Source organism: Pseudophryne corroboree, assembly GCF_028390025.1.
Source record: "Pseudophryne corroboree isolate aPseCor3 chromosome 3 unlocalized genomic scaffold, aPseCor3.hap2 SUPER_3_unloc_18, whole genome shotgun sequence".
NCBI classification, from domain to species: Eukaryota; Metazoa; Chordata; class Amphibia; order Anura; family Myobatrachidae; genus Pseudophryne; species Pseudophryne corroboree.
This window is the reverse complement of record NW_026967506.1, coordinates 1,844,846-1,865,068: the sequence shown is the minus strand read 5'-3', so window position 1 is coordinate 1,865,068 and position 20,223 is coordinate 1,844,846. Positions and strand designations below refer to the sequence as shown.

General features: G+C 48.1%; 1 protein-coding gene across 4 annotated transcripts in view; it reads right to left on the bottom strand.

Moving 5' to 3' along the window:
- Positions 1–20,223, bottom strand: part of LOC134983555 (zinc finger protein 585A-like) — a 226,628-nt gene that overhangs the window by 77,151 nt on the left and 129,254 nt on the right. For all 4 annotated transcript variants that reach the window (XM_063949202.1, XM_063949203.1, XM_063949204.1 and 1 more), the window contains exon 2: positions 9,323–9,401. In XM_063949202.1, the coding sequence (XP_063805272.1) occupies positions 9,323–9,401 (79 nt within the window). The remainder of the gene's footprint in view (positions 1–9,322; positions 9,402–20,223) is intronic.

Genomic DNA, 20,223 nt, shown 5'->3' with positions numbered 1-20,223 from the left:
CCGTCGGCCTAGGCCGCTGTATTCCTTGGTTATATCTGTCACTGGTGTTTTGCAGAGGGTTCTGCTTATGCAGTCACCGCCAGCACACAAAAGTATTGTGTCGGCGTGTGGACAGCATTTCCTTTGTTGTTCTTTTCCTTTGGCGGCAAGCCGCACATACATTTAGTTTTAGGCTAGTCAGTAGCCCCTGGCTTTGGTTGTTTCAGTTAGAGGTCCCCTTGTTACTACCCTGTCTCAGTTCACGCTTTGTCTCCCTTTCAGACCTGGGGGGCTTCGGAGTTGGGCAGACCTAATCCGCCCTTCAAACGCGGCTGCCATGGGCCCAAGAAACCATAGTCATGCAGGCGTGAATTGACAACACGGGTAGAGCAACTGAGGTAGGGTGCCAGGGGCTATTCCCGTTCCATTTCCACACCACACCTTGTCTCAGCGTCACGTTCTGGTGCTCAGGACTCACTACGCAACATCTCCCCTGTTCTGAGCACTAGGAACCTAACAAGGGGAGGGGCGGCCAGGAGAGCGTCAGACTTGCCACCGCTGACATCAACCCTAGGGATCGCAGCCTCATACTAATCCTGGTGCCTTATGATCCCTAAGACCTAGCACTAGAGCACCCGTGGTGGCGGCGCACCAGCTACTGTTTGGTAGTCTCCTCCCAAATCAGTGCGGCTGTGTCCGTATTCCCCTTCTAAACGGAACAAATGCCTTACCTTCTCCCCGTGCTCTGGCCACAGCCTGGTAACGTCTGCTGGACCTGCTAGTATATCCGAAACAGATGCCTATCGAGACAGCACTTATACCGTGGGTAAGCGTTGTTGCGACCCGGCAGAAAGTTGTTGGAGCGACTCTTTCCAATATGCGTGTAAGACGCTGTTAGGAAAGATCACTCAGAAAACGTAGTAAGACTATAAAAATAAATCAAATAAAGCTTAGTGCTGCCAAACACAGCAGCCCTGTGACCATGGTCCGGCTCCTGCCGCACCAAACAAAAAACTGATTTTATGAAGTCGGTGGGCGGGATTATATGGACGAGCCCGGTGCATCCTGGGAGGCCATAAAGCTTGCGATCGTTTGGTGCCAATCCGCTGTCGCTCTATCATATCCCATTGTTATCCTGTGGATAACCTGTGGACCCTGCTGGAGAAACCCGTTTTCGGGGGTTTAATCGCATTTTCGTATATGTACTAGCACCCGACCGCTGCATTTTTGCCAGACAGGGTATAGATACCCGTTTGAGGAAAGGGTGGATCCTGCACCGACCTAGATTCAATGTACAAAAATAATAATGCTGAGGCCAGAAGTGGACAATATTACTAGGTATCAAATGTTCCTATCTGTCCGTATGGCGGTGCGTCCAGAGTAAAAAAATAGGGCAAATACAAGGAGGAAAGAGAAAAGTATGACTCTTATAATATCTTAGTGTCTACTGATAAGTGATACGCCTAAAAATTAATGTAGTCTTTATTTCTACTCTTAAAATACGTGGGAACTCAACAAAAACCAAACAATAAGATTAGCCATAAACAAACATTGACGTGCCAACATGGGAAGTCTATTCCAAAAAATAGGAAATGTTTAGATCTTAATTTTACTTGGATGAATGCATATAATAAGAATTTACTTACCGATAATTCTATTTCTCGTAGTCCGTAGTGGATGCTGGGGACTCCGTCAGGACCATGGGAATAGCGGCTCCGCAGGAGACAGGGCACAAAAATAAAGCTTTAGGATTAGGTGGTGTGTACTGGCTCCTCCCCCTATGACCCTCCTCCAAGCCTCAGTTAGGATACTGTGCCCGGACGAGCGTACACAATAAGGAAGGATATTGAATCCCGGGTAAGACTCATACCAGCCACACCAATCACACCGTATAACTTGTGATCTGAACCCAGTTAACAGTATGACAAACGTAGGAGCCTCTGAACAGACGGCTCACAACAATAACAACCCGAATTTGTTTGTAACAATAACTATGTACAAGTATTGCAGACAATCCGCATTGGGATGGGCGCCCAGCATCCACTACGGACTACGAGAAATAGAATTATCGGTAAGTAAATTCTTATTTTCTCTAACGTCCTAAGTGGATGCTGGGGACTCCGTCAGGACCATGGGGATTATACCAAAGCTCCCAAACGGGCGGGAGAGTGCGGATGACTCTGCAGCACCGAATGAGAGAACTCAAGGTCCTCCTCAGCCAGGGTATCAAATTTGTAGAATTTTGCAAATGTGTTTGCCCCTGACCAAGTAGCAGCTCGGCAGAGTTGTAATGCCGAGACCCCCCGGGCAGCCGCCCAGGATGAGCCCACTTTCCTTGTGGAATGGGCCTTGACAGATTTAGGTTGTGGCAAGCCTGCCACAGAATGTGCAAGTTGAATTGTGCTACAAATCCAACGAGCAATCGTCTGCTTAGAAGCAGGAGCACCCATCTTGTTGGGTGCATACAATATAAACAGTGAGTCAGACTTTCTGACTCCCGCCGTTCTTGAAATATATATTTTCAATGCCCGGACCACGTCCAACAACTTGGAATCCTCCAAATCGTTAGTAGCCGCAGGCACCACAATAGGCTGGTTCAGGTGAAACGCTGACACCACCTTAGGCAGAAAATGAGGACGTGTCCGCAGTTCTGCCCTGTCCGTATGGAAAATCAGATATGGGCTCTTATATGATAAAGCCGCCAATTCTGATACTCTCCTGGCTGAAGCCAGGGCCAGTAGCATGGTTACTTTCCATGTAAGATACTTCAACTCCACCGATTTGAGCGGCTCAAACCAATGGGATTTGAGAAAATCCAAGACTACATTAAGATCCCACGGTGCCACTGGGGGCACAACCGGGGGCTGTATATGTAGTACTCCTTTTACAAAAGTCTGGACTTCAGGAACTGAAGCCAATTTTTTCTGGAAGAAAATCGACAGGGCCGAAATTTGAACCTTAATGGACCCCAATTTGAGGCCCATAGACAATCCTGTTTGCAGGAAATGTAGGAATCGACCCAGTTGAAATTCCTCCGTGGGGGCCTTCCTGGCCTCACACCACGCAACATATTTCCTCCAAATGCGGTGATAATGTTGTGCAGTCACCTCCTTCCTGGCTTTTACCAGTGTAGGAATGACCTCTTCCGGAATGCCTTTTTCCCTTAGAATTCGGCGTTCAACCGCCATGCCGTCAAACGCAGCCGCGGTAAGTCTTGGAATAGACACGGTCCCTGCTGAAGCAGGTCCGGTCTTAGAGGTAGAGGCCACGGATCCTCCGTGAGCATCTCTTGAAGTTCCGGGTACCAAGTTCTTCTTGGCCAATCCGGAGCCACTAGTATCGTTCTTACTCCCTTTTGCCGTATAATTCTCAGTACCTTTGGTATGAGAGGCAGAGGAGGGAACACATACACTGACTGGAACACCCACGGTGTTACCAGAGCGTCCACAGCTATTGCCTGAGGGTCTCTTGACCTGGCGCAATACCTGTCCAGTTTTTTGTTGAGGCGGGACGCCATCATATCCACCATTGGTTTTTCCCAACGGTTCACAATCATATGGAAGACTTCTGGATGAAGTCCCCACTCTCCCGGGTGTAGATCGTGTCTGCTGAGGAAGTCTGCTTCCCAGTTGTCCACTCCCGGAATGAATACTGCTGACAGTGCTATCACATGATCTTCCGCCCAGCGAAGAATCCTTGCAGCTTCTGCCATTGCTGTCCTGCTTCTTGTGCCGCCCTGTCTGTTTACGTGGGCGACTGCCGTGATGTTGTCCGACTGGATCAACACCGGCTGACCCTGAAGCAGGGGTTTTGCCAGACTTAGAGCATTGTAAATCGCTCTTAGCTCCAGTATATTTATGTGAAGAGACATCTCCAGGCTTGACCATACTCCCTGGAAGTTTCTTCCCTTGTGACTGCTCCCCAGCCTCTCAGACTGGCATCCGTGGTCACCAGGACCCAGTCCTGTATGCCGAATCTGCGGCCCTCTAACAGATGAGCACTCTGCAACCACCACAGAAGAGACACCCTTGTCCGTGGCGATAAGGTTATCCGCTGATGCATCTGCAGATGCGATCCGGACCATTTGTCCAGCAGATCCCACTGAAAAGTTCGTGCGTGGAATCTGCCGAATGGAATCGCTTCGTAAGAAGCCACCATCTTTCCCAGGACTCTTGTGCATTGATGCACAGACACTTTCCCTGGTTTTAGGAGGTTCCTGACAAGTTCGGATAACTCCCTGGCTTTCTCCTCCGGAAGAAACACCTTTTTCTGAACCGTGTCCAGAATCATTCCCAGGAACAGCAGACGTGTCGTCGGGGTCAACTGAGATTTTGGAAAATTCAGAATCCACCCGTGTTGTTGCAGCACTAGTTGGGTTAGTGCTACTCCGTCCTCCAGCTGTTCTCTGGACCTTGCCCTTATCAGGAGATCGTCCAAGTAAGGGATAATTAATACGCCTCTTCTTCGCAGAAGAATCATCATTTCGGCCATTACCTTGGTAAAGACCCGAGGTGCCGTGGACAATCCAAACGGCAGCGTCTGAAACTGATAATGACAGTTTTGCACCACGAACCTGAGGTACCCTTGATGTGAAGGGCAAATTGGGACATGTAGGTAAGCATCCTTTATGTCCAGGGACACCATAAAGTCCCCTTCTTCCAGATTCGCTATCACTGCTCTGAGTGACTCCATCTTGAACTTGAATTTTTGTATGTACAGGTTCAAAGATTTCAGATTTAGAATAGGTCTTACCGAGCCGTCCGGCTTCGGTACCACAAATAGCGTGGAGTAATACCCCTTTCCCTGTTGTAGGAGGGGTACCTTGACTATCACCTGCTGAGAAAACAGCTTGTGAATGGCTTCCAATACCGTCGCCCTGTCTGAGGGAGACGTTGGCAAAGCAGACTTTAGGAACCGGCGAGGGGGAGACTTCTCGAATTCCAACCTGTAACCCTGAGATACTACCTGCAGAATCCAGGGGTCCACCTGTGAGCAAGCCCACTGTGCGCTGAATTTCTTGAGTCAACCCCCCACCGCTCCTGAGTCCGCTTGTAAGGCCCCAGCGTCATGCTGAGGGCTTTGCAGAACCCTGGGAGGGCTTCTGTTCCTGGGCAGGGGCTGCTTGCTGCCCTCTCTTACCCCTTCCTCTGCCCCGAGGCAGATATGACTGTCCTTTTGTCCGCTTGTTCTTATAGGACCGAAAGGACTGCGGCTGAAAAGACGGTGTCTTTTTCTGTTGGGAGGGGGTCTGAGGTAAAAAGGTGGATTTTCCGGCAGTTGCCGTGGCCACCAGATCCGATAGACCGACGCCAAATAATTCCTCCCCTTTATACGGCAATACTTCCATATGTCGTTTGGAATCCGCATCACCTGACCACTGTCGCGTCCATAAACTCCTTCTGGCAGATATGGACATCGCATTTACTCTCGATGCCAGAGTGCAAATATCTCTCTGAGCATCTCGCATCAATATTTTCAGTCAGGGAATCCAACCAGACGACCCCAGCACTGCACATCCAGGCTGAGGCGATGGCTGGTCGCAGTATAACACCAGTATGTGTGTATATACTTTTTAGGGTAGTTTCCATTCTCCTATCAGCTGGATCCCTGAGGGCGGCCGTATCAGGAGACGGTAACGCCACTTGTTTTGATAAGCGTGTGAGCGCCTTATCCACCCTAGGGGGTGTTTCCCAGCGCGCCCTAACCTCTGGCGGGAAAGGGTATAATGCTAATAACTTTTTTGAAATTAGCATTTTTCTATCTGGGTTAACCCACGCTTCATCACATACATCATTTAATTCCTCTGATTCAGGAAAAACTACAGGTAGTTTTTTTCACCCCCCACATAATACCCCTTTTTGTGGTACTTGCAGTATCAGAGATATGCAAAGCCTCCTTCATTGCCGTGATCATATAACGTGTGGCCCTACTTGAAAATACGTTTGTTTCATCACCGTCGACACTAGATTAAGTGTCTGTGTCTGGGTCTGTGTCGACCGACTGAGGTAAAGGGCGCTTTACAGCCCCTGACGGTGTCTGAGACGCCTGGGCAGGTACTAACTGGTTTGCCGGCCGTCTCATGTCGTCAACTGATTTTTGTAATGTGCTGACATTATCACGTAATTCCATAAACAAAGCCATCCATTATCGGCAATTGCTCTGCCTCCACACCAACATCGTCCTCATACATGTCGACACACACGTACCGACACACAGCAGACACACAGGGAATGCTCTTATCGAAGACAGGACCCCACTAGCCCTTTGGGGAGACAGAGGGAGAGTTTGCCAGCACACACCCAAGCGCTATAATATATATGGGAACAACCTTATATAAGTGTTGTTCTTTATAGCAGCTTAAATATATCAAAATATCGCAAAAAAATGCCCCCTCTCTCTGTTTTACCCTGTTTCTGAAGTGCAGTGCAGGGGAGAGTCCTGGGAGCCTTCCTCACAGCGGAGCTGAGCAGGAAAATGGCGCTGTGTGCTGAGGAGAATAAGCTCCGCCCCCTATTTCGGCGGGCTTTTCTCCCGTAGTTTTAGATAACTGGCATGGGTTAAATACATACATATAGCCTCAATGGCTATATGTGATGTATTCTTTTGCCATAAAGGTAATAAATATTGCTGCCCAGGGCGCCCCCAGCAGCGCCCTGCACCCTCCGTGACCGCTTGGTGTGAAGTGTGTGACAACAATGGCGCACAGCTGCAGTGCTGTGCGCTACCTTATGAAGACTGAAGAGCCTTCTGCCGCCTGTTTCCGGACCTTCAAATCTTCAGCATCTGTAAGGGGGGTCGGCGGCGCGGCTCCGGGACGAACCCCAGGGTGAGACCTGTGTTCCGACTCCCTCTGGAGCTAATGGTGTCCAGTAGCCTAAGAATCCAATCCATCCTGCACGCAGGTGAGTTGAAATTCTCTCCCCTAAGTCCCTCGATGCAGTGAGCCTGTTGCCAGCAGGACTCACTGAAAATAAAAAACCTAAAAACTTTTTCTAAGCAGCTCTATAGGAGAGCCACCTAGATTGCACCCTGCTCGGACGGGCACAAAAACCTAACTGAGGCTTGGAGGAGGGTCATAGGGGGAGGAGCCAGTACACACCACCTAATCCTAAAGCTTTATTTTTGTGCCCTGTCTCTTGCGGAGCCGCTATTCCCCATGGTCCTGACGGAGTCCCCAGCATCCACTTAGGACGTTAGAGAAATATATATATATATATATATATATATATACACATAGTGGTGACATTTCCTATATACACATAGTGTGACATTTCCTATATACACATAGTGGTGACATCTCCTATATACACATAGTGTGACATCTCCTATATACACATAGTGTGACATCTCCTATATACACATAGTGGTGACATCTCCTATATACACATAGTGGTGACATCTCCTATATACACATAGTGGTGACCTCTCCTATATACACATAGTGGTGACATCTCCTATATACACATAGTGTGACATCTCCTATATACACATAATGGTGACATCTCCTATATACACATAGTGGTGACATCTCCTATATACACATAGTGTGACATCTCCTATATACACATAATGGTGACATCTCCTATATACACATAGTGGTGACATCTCCTATATACACATAGTGGCGACATCTCCTATATACACATAGTGTGACATCTCCTATATACACATAGTGTGACATCTCCTATATACACATAGTGGTGACATCTCCTATATACACATAGTGGTGACATCTCCTATATACACATAGTGGTGACATCTCCTATATACACATAGTGGTGACCTCTCCTATATACACATAGTGGTGACATCTCCTATATACACATAGTGTGACATCTCCTATATACACATAGTGTGACATCTCCTATATACACATAGTGGTGACATCTCCTATATACACATAGTGTGACATCTCCTATATACACATAGTGGTGACATCTCCTATATACACATAGTGTGACATCTCCTATATACACATAGTGGTGATATCTCCTATATACACATAGTGGTGACATCTCCTATATACACATAGTGGTGACATCTCCTATATACACATAGTGTGACATCTCCTATATACACATAATGGTGACATCTCCTATATACACATAGTGTGACATCTCCTATATACACATAGTGTGACATTTCCTATATACACATAGTGGTGACATCTCCTATATACACATAGTGGTGACATCTCCTATATACACATAGTGGTGACATCTCCTATATACACATAGTGTGACATCTCCTATATACACATAGTGTGACATCTCCTATATACACATAGTGTGACATCTCCTATATACACATAGTGGTGACATCTCCTATATACACATAGTGTGACATCTCCTATATACACATAGTGGTGACATCTCCTATATACACATAGTGTGACATCTCCTATATACACATAGTGTGACATCTCCTATATACACATAGTGGTGACATCTCCTATATACACATAGTGTGACATCTCCTATATACACATAGTGTGACATTTCCTATATACACATAGTGGTGACATCTCCTATATACACATAGTGGTGACATTTCCTATATACACATAGTGGTGACATCTCCTATATACACATAGTGGTGACATCTCCTATATACACATAGTGGTGACATCTCCTATATACACATAGTGTGACATCTCCTATATACACATAGTGGTGACATCTCCTATATACACATAGTGGTGACATCTCCTATATACACATAGTGTGACATCTCCTATATACACATAGTGGGGACATCTCCTATATACACATAGTGGTGACCTCTCCTATATACACATAGTGGTGACATCTCCTATATACACATAGTGGTGACATCTCCTATATACACATAGTGGTGACCTCTGCTATATACACATAGTGGTGACATCTCCTCTATACACATAGTGGTGACCTCTCCTATATACACATAGTGGTGACATCTCCTATATACACATAGTGGTGACATCTCCTATATACACATAGTGGTGACATCTCCTCTATACACATAGTGGTGACATCTCCTATATACACATAGTGGTGACATCTCCTATATACACATAGTGGTGACATCTCCCATATACACATAATGGTGACATCTCCTATATACACATAGTGGTGACATCTCCTATATACACATAGTGTGACATCTCCTATATACACATAGTGTGACATCTCCTATATACACATACTGGTGACATCTCCTATATACACATAGTGGTGACATCTCCTGTATACACATAGTGGTGACCTCTCCTATATACACATAGTGGTGACATCTCCTATATACACATAGTGGTGACATCTCCTATATACACAGGTAGGTCTGTGATATAACCTTCTCTTACCCAGTGATGTGAGGGGCCGGTGATTCTCCATCTTTACGTCCTTGTACAGACCCCGGTTTTCCTCTATATACTCCTCCTCCTGCAGGGAGACATAGACAGTGATATCCTGACACCTTATAGACACCTGACACTCACAGTGATACAGTCATCACCCAGACACATCCCCTGGTGTTACTGTATAATGTCCCATTCCCAGCAGTCACCTCTCCAGTCATCACCCAGACACATCCCCTGGTGTTACTGTATAATGTCCCATTCCCAGCAGTCACCTCTCCAGTCATCACCCAGACACATCCCCTGGTGTTACTGTATAATGCCCCATTCCCAGCAGTCACCTCTCTAGCCATCACCCAGACACATCCCCTGGTGTTACTGTATAACACCCCATTCCCAGCAGTCACCTCTCCAGTCATCACCCAGACACATCCCCTGGTGTTACTGTATAATGTCCCATTCCCAGCAGTCACCTCTCTAGCCATCACCCAGACACATCCCCTGGTATTACTGTATAATGCCCCATTCCCAGCAGTCACCTCTCCAGTCATCACCCAGACACATCCCCTGATGTTACTGTATAATGTCCCATTCCCAGCAGTCACCTCTCCAGTCATCACCCAGACACATCCCCCGGTGTTACTGTATAATGCCCCATTCCCAGCAGTCACCTCTCCAGTCATCACCCAGACACATCCCCCGATGTTACTGTATAATGTCCCATTCCCAGCAGCCACCTCTCCAGTCATCACCCAGACACATCTCCTGGTGTTACTGTATAATGTCCCGTTCCCAGCAGTCACCTCTCCAGTCATCACCCAGACACATCACCTGGTGTTACTGTATAATACCCCATTCCCAGCAGTCACCTCTCCAGTCATCACCCAGACAGGTCCCCTGGTGTTACTGTATAATGTCCCATTCCCAGCAGTCACCTACACATCCCCTGGTGTTACTGTATAATGTCCTATTCCCAGCAGTCACCCCTCCAGTCATCACCCAGACATATCCCCTGGTGTTACTGTATAATGTCCCATTCCCAGCAGTCACCACTCCAGTCATCACCCAGACACATCCCCTGGTGTTACTGTATAATGTCCCATTCCCAGCAGTCACCTCTCCAGTCATCACCCAGACACGTCCCCTGGTGTTACTGTATAATGTCCCATTCCCAGCAGTCACCACTCCAGTCATCACCCAGACACGTCCCCTAGTGTTACTGTATAATGTTCCATTCCCAGCAGTCACCCCTCCAGTCATCACCCAGACACATCCCCTGGTGTTACTGTATAATGTCCCATTCCCAGCAGTCACCTACACATCCCCTGGTGTTACTGTATAATGTCCCATTCCCAGCAGTCACCCCTCCCAGTCATCACCCAGACACATCCCCTGGTGTTACTGTATAATGTCACATTCCAGGAAGTCACCTCTCCAGTCATCACCCAGACACGTCCCCCGGTGTTACTGTGTAATATCTCATTCCCAGCAGTGACCTCTCCAGTCATCACCCAGACACGCCCCCTGGTGTTACTGTATAATGCCCCATTCCCAGCAGTCACCTCTCCAGTCATCACCCAGACACATCCCCTGGTGTTATTGTATAATGTCCCATTCCCAGCAGTCACCTCTCCAATCATCACCCAGACACGTCCCCCGGTGTTACTGTATAATGCCCCTGATAGTGTAGGAGCTTCCGCAGTATAGCAAATATATATTGATTCACGCTTTTTTGCATTTATTAAAATATTTACTGTTAATCACAATATGGGTTCATGTGTCCTTAAGAAAAATATGCAGACCTGGTCAGAATACTATATTTGCTGAATAATCTTGTTTTAAGGCATGACTTGTACAAGACAAATGCAACATTAAATGTATTGGAAATGTATCCAAGGCGGACAAAGCAACACCAGATATATCCAAGGCTAATTGAGAAGAATAAAGAAAGAAATCTTTTGAGTTTATGTCCGAAAGACTGATAAACAAAACAATAACCATTTTCAAGGCTGTTCTAGTTGCCACTTGAAACATTGTATGACAATCGATGTATTTCAAGACATACATGGTGTATTCTGATTGGCTAAATGTATTGGCAAGCATAAACCCTTTGTTTTCAAGCTATAAATAATAAAGCTATGATGGCCCCTAGCAGGTCATTTTATGATTTGATTAAGGTTACACATGAACTTGTGTCCTTTTTTCATTCACTGATCTCCAACCGGTTGCAAAAGAAACAGAATTCTGACTGATGACTGCAGAGAGTTTATAGACCAGACCTGAATAGGTTAACATACCCTATCACCCCATTCCCAGCAGTCACCTCTCCAGTCATCACCCAGACACATCCCCTGGTGTTACTATATAATGCCCCATTCCCGGCAGTCACCTCTCCAGTCATCACCCAGACACATCCCCTGGTGTTACTGTATAATGTCCCATTCCCAGCAGTCAACTCTCCAGTCATCACCCAGACACATCCCCTGATGTTACTGTATAATGTCCCATTCCCAGCAGTCACCTCTCCAGTCATCACCCAGACACGTCCCCTGGTGTTACTGTATAATGTCCTATTCCTAGCAGTCACCTCTCCAGTCATCACCCAGACACATCCCCCGGTGTTACTGTATAATGTCCCATTCCCAGCAGTCACTTCTCCAGTCATCACCCAGACACTTCCCCCGGTGTTACTGTATAATGTCCCATTCCCAGCAGTCACCTCTCCAGTCATCACCCAGACACATCCCCTGGTGTTACTGTATAATGCCCCATTCCCAGCAGCCACTTCTCCAGTCATCACCCAGACACGTCCTCTAGTGTTACTGTATAATGTCCCATTCCCAGCAGTCACCTCTCCAGTCATCACCCAGACACATCACCTGGTGTTACTGTATAATGTCACATTCCCAGCAGTCACCTCTCCAGTCCTCACCCAGACACATCCCCCGGTGTTACTGTATAATGTCCCATTCCCAGCAGTCACCTCTCCAGTCATCACCCAGACACGTCCCCCGGTGTTACTGTATAATATCCCATTCCCAGCAGTCACTTTTCCAGTCATTACCCAGACACGGCCCCTGGTGTTACTGTATAATGCCCCATTCCCAGCAGTCGCCTCTCCAGTCATCACCCAGACCTCTCTAGTCATCACCCAGACACGTCCATTGAAGTTACTGTATAATGCACCATTCCCAGCAGTCACCTCTCCAGTCATCACCCAGACACGTCCCCCGGTGTTACTGTATAATGTCCCATTCCCAACAGTCACCTCTCCAGTCATCACCCAGACACGTCCCTTGGTGTTACTGTATAATGCCCTATTTCCAGCAGTCACCTCTCCAGTCATCACCCAGACACGTCCATTGTAGTTACTGTATAATGCCCCATTCCCAGCAGTCACCTCTCCAGTCATCACCCAGACAGGTCCCCCGGTGTTACTGTATAGTGTCCCATTCCCAGCATTCACATCTCCAGTCATCACCCAGACACGTCCCCTAGTGTTACTGTATAATGTCCCATTCCCAGCAGTCACATCTCCAGTCATCACCCAGACACGTCCCCCGGTGTTACTGTATAATATCCCATTCCCAGCAGTCACTTTTCCAGTCATCACCCAGACTCGCCCCCTGGTGTTACTGTATAATGCCCCATTCCCAGCAGTCACCTCTCCAGTCATCACCCGGACACGTCCATTGTAGTTACTGTATAATGCACCATTCCCAGCAGTCACCTCTCCAGTCATCACCCAGACAGGTCCCCCGGTTTTACGGTATAATGTACCATTCCCAGCATTCACATCTCCAGTCATCACCCAGACATGTCCCCTAGTGTTACTGTATAATGTCCCATTCCCGGCAGTCATCTATCCAGTCATCACCCAGACACATCCCCTGGTGTTACTGTATAATGTACCATTTCCAGCTGTTACTGTATAATGTCCCATTCCCAGCAGTCACCTCTCCAGTCATCACCCAGACACATCCCCCGGTGTTACTGTATAATGTCCCATTCCCAGCAGTCACCTCTCCAGTCATCACCCAGACACATCCCCTGGTGTTACTGTATAATGTCCCATTCCCAGCAGTAACCTCTCCAGTCATCACCAGACACATCCCCTGGTGTTACTGTATAATAACCCTTTACCGGCTGTCACCTCTCCAGTCATCACCCAGACACGTCCCCCGGTGCTACTGTATAATGTCCCATTCCCAGTAGTCACCTCTCCAGTCATCACCCAGACACGTCCCCTAGTGTTACTGTATAATGTCGTATTCCCAGCAGTCACCTCTCCAGTCATCACCCAGACACATCCCCTGGTGTTACTATATAATGTCCCATTCCCAGCAGTCACCTCTCCAGTCATCACCCAGACACATCCCCTGGTGTTACTGTATAATGCCCAATTCCCAGCAGTCACCTCTCCAGTCCTCACCCAGACACATCCCCCGGTGTTACTGTATAATGTCCCATTCCCAGCAGTCACCTCTCCAGTCATCACCCAGACACGTCCCCCGGTGTTACTGTATAATATCCCATTCCCAGCAGTCGCCTCTCCAGTCATCACCCAGACACGTCCCTTGGTGTTACTGTATAATGTCCCATTTCCAGCAGTCACCTCTCCAGTCATCACCCGGACACGTCCATTGTAGTTACTGTATAATGCCCCATTCCCAGCAGTCACCTCTCCAGTCATCACCCAGACAGGTCCCCCGGTGTTACTGTATAATGTCCCATTCCCAGCAGTCACCTCTCCAGTCATCACCCAGACACGTCCCCTGGTGTTACTGTATAATGCCCCATTCCCAGCAGTCACATCTCCAGTCATCACCCAGACATGTCCCCTAGTGTTACTGTATAATGTCCCATTCCCGGTAGTCATCTATCCAGTCATCACCCAGACACATCCCCTGGTGTTACTGTATAATGTACCATTTCCAGCTGTTACTGTATAATGTACCATTCCCAGCAGTCACCTCTCCAGTCATCACCCAGACACATCCCCCGGTGTTACTGTATAATGCCCCATTCCCGGCAGTCACCTCTCCAGTCATCACCCAGACACGTCCCCCGGTGTTACTGTATAATGTCCCATTCCCAGCAGTCACCTCTCCAGTCATCACCCAGACACATCCCCTGGTGTTACTGTATAATGTCCCATTCCCAGCAGTAACCTCTCCAGTCATCACCAGACACATCCCCTGGTGTTACTGTATAATACCCCTTTCCCGGCAGTCACCTCTCCAGTCATCACCCAGACACGTCCCCCGGTGCTACTGTATAATGTCCCATTCCCAGCAGTCACCTCTCCAGTCATCACCCGGACACGTCCCCTAGTGTTACTGTATAATGTCGTATTCCCAGCAGTCACCTCTCCAGTCATCACCCAGACACATTCCCCGGTGTTACTGTATAATGTCCCATTCCCAGCAGTCACCTCTCCAGTCATCACCCAGACACATCCCCTGGTGTTACTGTATAATGTCCCATTCCCAGCAGTCACCTCTCCAGTCATCACCCAGACACGTCCCCTAGTGTAACTGTATAATGTCCTATTCCCAGCAGTCACCTCTCCAGTCATCACCCAGATACATCCCCTGGTGCTACTGTATAATATCCCATTCCCAGCAGTCACCTCTCCAGTCATCACCCAGACACGTCCCCTGGTGTTAATGTATAATGTCCAATTCCCAGTTCCGGGAGTTCTGTTATTCCCCTCATATATCACTGTACGGTCCCCTCTCCCCTATATAATAATAATACCACATATCAGCGTGTGCCGGGAGATGTGTTATTCCCATCATATATCACTGTACGGTCCCCTCTCCTCTATATAATAATAATACCACATATCAGCGTGTACCGGGAGCAGTGTTATTCCCCCTCATATATCACTGTACGGTCCCCTCTCCCCTATATAATAATAATAATACCACATATCAGTGTGTGTCGGGAGCTGTGTTATTCCCCCTCATATATCGCTGTACGGTCCCCTCTCCCCTATATAATAATAATACCACATATCAGCATGTGCCGGGAGCTGTGTTATTCTCCTTCATATATCACTGTACGGTCCCCTCTCCCCTATATAATAATAATACCACATATCAGCGTGTGCGGGAAGCTGTGTTATTCCCCCTCATATATCACTGTACGGTCCCCTCTCCCCTATATAACAATAATACCACATATCAGTGTGTGCTGGGAGCGGTGTTATTCCCCCTCATATATCACTGTACGGTCCCCTCTCCCCTATATAATAATAATACCACATATCAGTGTGTGCCGGGAGCTGTGTTATTCCCCTCATATATCACTGTACGGTCCCCTCTCCCCTATATAATAATAATACCACATATCAGTGTGCCGGGAGCTGTGTTATTCCCCCTCATATATCACTGTAAGGTCCCCTATCCCTATATAATAATAACACAACATTTCAGCGTGTGCCGGGAGCTGTGTTATTCCTTCTCATATATCACTGTACGGTCCCCTCTCTCCTATATAATAAAAATACCACATATCAGCGTGTGCCGGGAGCTGTGTTATTCCTCCTCATATATCACTGTACGGTCCTCTCTCCTCTATATAATAATAATACCACATATCAGCGTGTCCCGGGAGCTGTGTTATTCCTCCTCATATATCACTGTACGGTCCACTCTCCCCTATATAATAATAATACCACATATCAGTGTGTGCCGGGAGCTGTGTTATTCCCCCTCATATATCACTGTACGGTCCCCTCTCCCCTATATAATAATAATACCACATATCAGCATGTGCCGGGAGCTGTGTTATTCTCCTTCATATATCACTGTACGGTCCCCTCTCCCCTATATAATAATAATACCACATATCAGCGTGTGCCGGAAGCTGTGTTATTCCCCTCATATATCACTGTACTGTCCCCTCTCCTCTATATAATAATAATACCACATATCAGTGTGTGCCGGGAGCTGTGTTATTCCTTCTCATATATCACTGTACGGTCCCCTCTCTCCTATATAGTAAAAATACCACATATCAGCGTGTGCCGGGAGCTGTGTTATTCCTCCTCATATATCACTGTACGGTCCACTCTCCCCTATATAATAATAACCCAACATATCAGAATGTGCCGGGAGCTGTGTTATTCCCCCTCATATATCACTGCACGGTCCCCTCTCTCCTATATAATAATAATACCACATATCAGTGTGCCGGGAGCTGTGTTATTCCCCCTCATATATCACTGTACGGTCCCCTATCCCTATATAATAATAACACAACATTTCAGCGTGTGCCGGGAGCTGTGTTATTCCTTCTCATATATCACTGTACGGTCCCCTCTCTCCTATATAGTAAAAATACCACATATCAGCGTGTGCCGGGAGCTGTGTTATTCCTCCTCATATATCACTGTACGGTCCTCTCTCCTCTATATAATAATGATACCACATATCAGCGTGTGCCGGGAGCTGTGTTATTCCTCCTCATATATCACTGTACGGTCCACTCTCCCCTATATAATAATAATACCACATATCAGCATGTGCCGGGAGCTGTGTTATTCTCCTTCATATATCACTGTACGGTCCACTCTCCCCTATATAATAATAATACCACATATCAGCATGTGCCGGGAGCTGTGTTATTCCTCCTCATATATCACTGTACGGTCCCCTCTCCCTATATATTAATAATACCACATATAATACCCCTTTCCCGGCAGTCACCTCTCCAGTCATCACCCAGACACGTCCCCCGGTGCTACTGTATAATGTCCCATTCCCAGCAGTCACCTCTCCAGTCATCACCCAGACACATCCCCTGGTGTTACTGTATAATGTCCCATTCCCAGCAGTCACCTCTCCAGTCATCACCCAGACACATCCCCTGGTGTTACTGTATAATGTCCCATTCCCAGCAGTCACCTCTCCAGTCATCACCCAGACACATCCCCTGGTGTTACTGTATAATGTCCCATTCCCAGCAGTCACCTCTCCAGTCATCACCCAGACACATTCCCCGGTGTTACTGTATAATGTCCCATTCCCAGCAGTCACCTCTCCAGTCATCACCCAGACACGCCCCCTGGTGTTACTGTATAATGCCCCATTCCCAGCAGTCACCACTCCAGTCATCACCCAGACACGTCCCCTAGTGTTACTGTATAATGTCCCATTCCCAGCAGTCACCTCTCCAGTCATCACCCAGACACGTCCCCTAGTGTTACTGTATAATGTCCTATTCCCAGCAGTCACCTCTCCAGTCATCACCCAGACACGTCCCCTGGTGTTACTGTATAATGTCACATTCCCGGCAGTCACCTCTCCAGTCATCACCCAGACACGTCCCCCGGTGCTACTGTATAATGTCCCATTCCTAGCAGTCACCTCTCCAGTCATCACCCAGACACGTCCCCTGGTGTTACTATATAATGCCCCATTCCTGGCAGTAACCTCTCCAGTCATCACCCAGACACATCCCCCGGTGTTACTGTATAATGTCCCATTCCCAGCAGTCACCTCTCCAGTCATCACCCAGACACATCCCCTGGTGTTACTGTATAATGTCCCATTCCCAGCAGTCACCTCTCCAGTCATCACCCAGACACATTCCCCGGTGTTACTGTATAATGTTCCATTCCCAGCAGTCACCTCTCCAGTCATCACACAGACACGCCCCCTGGTGTAACTGTATAATGCCCCATTCCCAGCAGTCACCTCTCCAGTCATCACCCAGACACGTCCCCTAGTGTTACTGTATAATGTCCTATTCCCAGCAGTCACCTCTCCAGTCATCACCCAGACACGTCCCCTGGTGTTACTGTATAATGTCCCATTCCCAGCAGTCACCTCTCCAGTCATCACCCAGACACGTCCCCCGGTGTTACTGTATAATGTCCCATTCCCAGCAGTAACCTCTCCAGTCATCACCCAGACACGTCCCCTGGTGTTACTGTATAATGCCCCATTCCCAGCAGTCACCTCTCCAGTCATCACCCAGACACGTCCCCTGGTGTTACTGTATAATGCCCCATTCCCAGCAGTCACCTCTCCAGTCATCACCCAGACACATCCCCTGGTGGTACTGTATAACGTCACATTCCCGGCAGTCACCTCTCCAGTCATCACCCAGACACGTTCCCCGGTGTTACTGTGTAATATCCCATTCCCAGCAGTCACCTCTCCAGTCATCACCCAGACACGCCCCCTGGTGTTACTATATAATGCCCCATTCCCAGCAGTCACCTCTCCAGTCATCACCCAGACACGTCCCCCGGTGTTACTGTATAATGTCCCATTCCCAACAGTCACCTCTCCAGTCATCACCCAGACACGTCCCCCGGTGTTACTGTATAAAGTCCCATTCTAAGCTGTCACCTCTCCAGTCATCACCCAGACAGGTCCATTGAAGTTACTGTATAATGCCCCATTCCCAGCAGTCACCTCTCCAGTCATCACACGGACACGTCCCTTGGAGTTACTGTATAATGTCCCATTCCCAGCTGTCACCTCTCCAGTCATCACCCAGAAACGTCCCCTGGTGTTACTGTATAATGCCCTATTCCCAGCAGTTACCTCTCCAGTCATCGCCCAGACACGTCCATTGTAGTTACAGTATAATGTCCCATTCCCAGCAGTCACCTCTCCAGTCATCACCCAGACAGGTCCCCCGGTGTTACTGTATAATGTCCCATTCCCAGCATTCACATCTCCAGTCATCACCAGACACGTCCCCTAGTGTTACTGTATAATGTCCCATTCCCGGCAGTCATCTATCCAGTCATCACCCAGACACATACCCAGGTGTTACTGTATAATATCCCATTCCCAGCAGTCACCTCTCCAGTCATCACCCAGACACGTCCCCCGGTGTTACTGTATAATGTCCCATTCCCAACAGTCACCTCTCCAGTCATCACCCAGACACGTCCCTTGGTGTTACTGTATAATGTCCCATTCCCAGCAGTTACCTTTCCAGTCATCACACGGACACGTCCCTTGGAGTTACTGTATAATGTCCCATTCCCAGCTGTCACCTCTCCAGTCATCACCCAGAAACGTCCCCTGGTGTTACTGTATAATGCCCTATTCCCAGCAGTCACCTCTCCAGTCATCACCCAGACACGTCCATTGTAGTTACTGTATAATGCCCCATTCCCAGCAGTCACCTTTCCAGTCATCACCCAGACAGGTCCCCCGGTGCTACTGTATAATGTCCCATTCCCAGCAGTCACCTCTCCAGTCATCACCCAGACACGCCCCCTGGTGTTACTGTATAATGCCCCATTCCCAGCAGTCACCTCTCCAGTCATCACCCAGACACATCCCCTAGTGTTACTGTATAATGTCCCATTCCCAGCAGTCACCTCTCCAGTCATCACCCAGACACGTCCCCTAGTGTTACTGTATAATGTCCTATTCCCAGCAGTCACCTCTCCAGTCATCACCCAGACACGTTCCCTGGTGTTACTGTATAATGTCCCATTCCCAGCCGTCACCTCTCCAGTCATCACCCAGACACGTCCCCCGGTGTTACTGTATAATGTCCCATTCCCAGCAGTAACCTCTCCAGTCATCACCCAGACACGTCCCCTGGTGTAACTGTATAATGCCCCATTCCCAGCAGTCACCCCTCCAGTCATCACCCAGACACATCCCCTGGTGGTACTGTATAACGTCACATTCCCGGCAGTCACCTCTCCAGTCATCACCCAGACACGTCCCCCGGTGTTACTGTGTAATATCCCATTCCCAGCAGTCACCTCTCCAGTCATCACCCGGACACGCCCCCTGGTGTTACTATATAATGCCCCATTCCCAGCAGTCACCTCTCCAGTCATCACCCAGACACGTCCATTGTAGTTACTGTATAATGCCCCATTCCCAGCAGTCACCTCTCCAGTCATCACCCAGACAGGT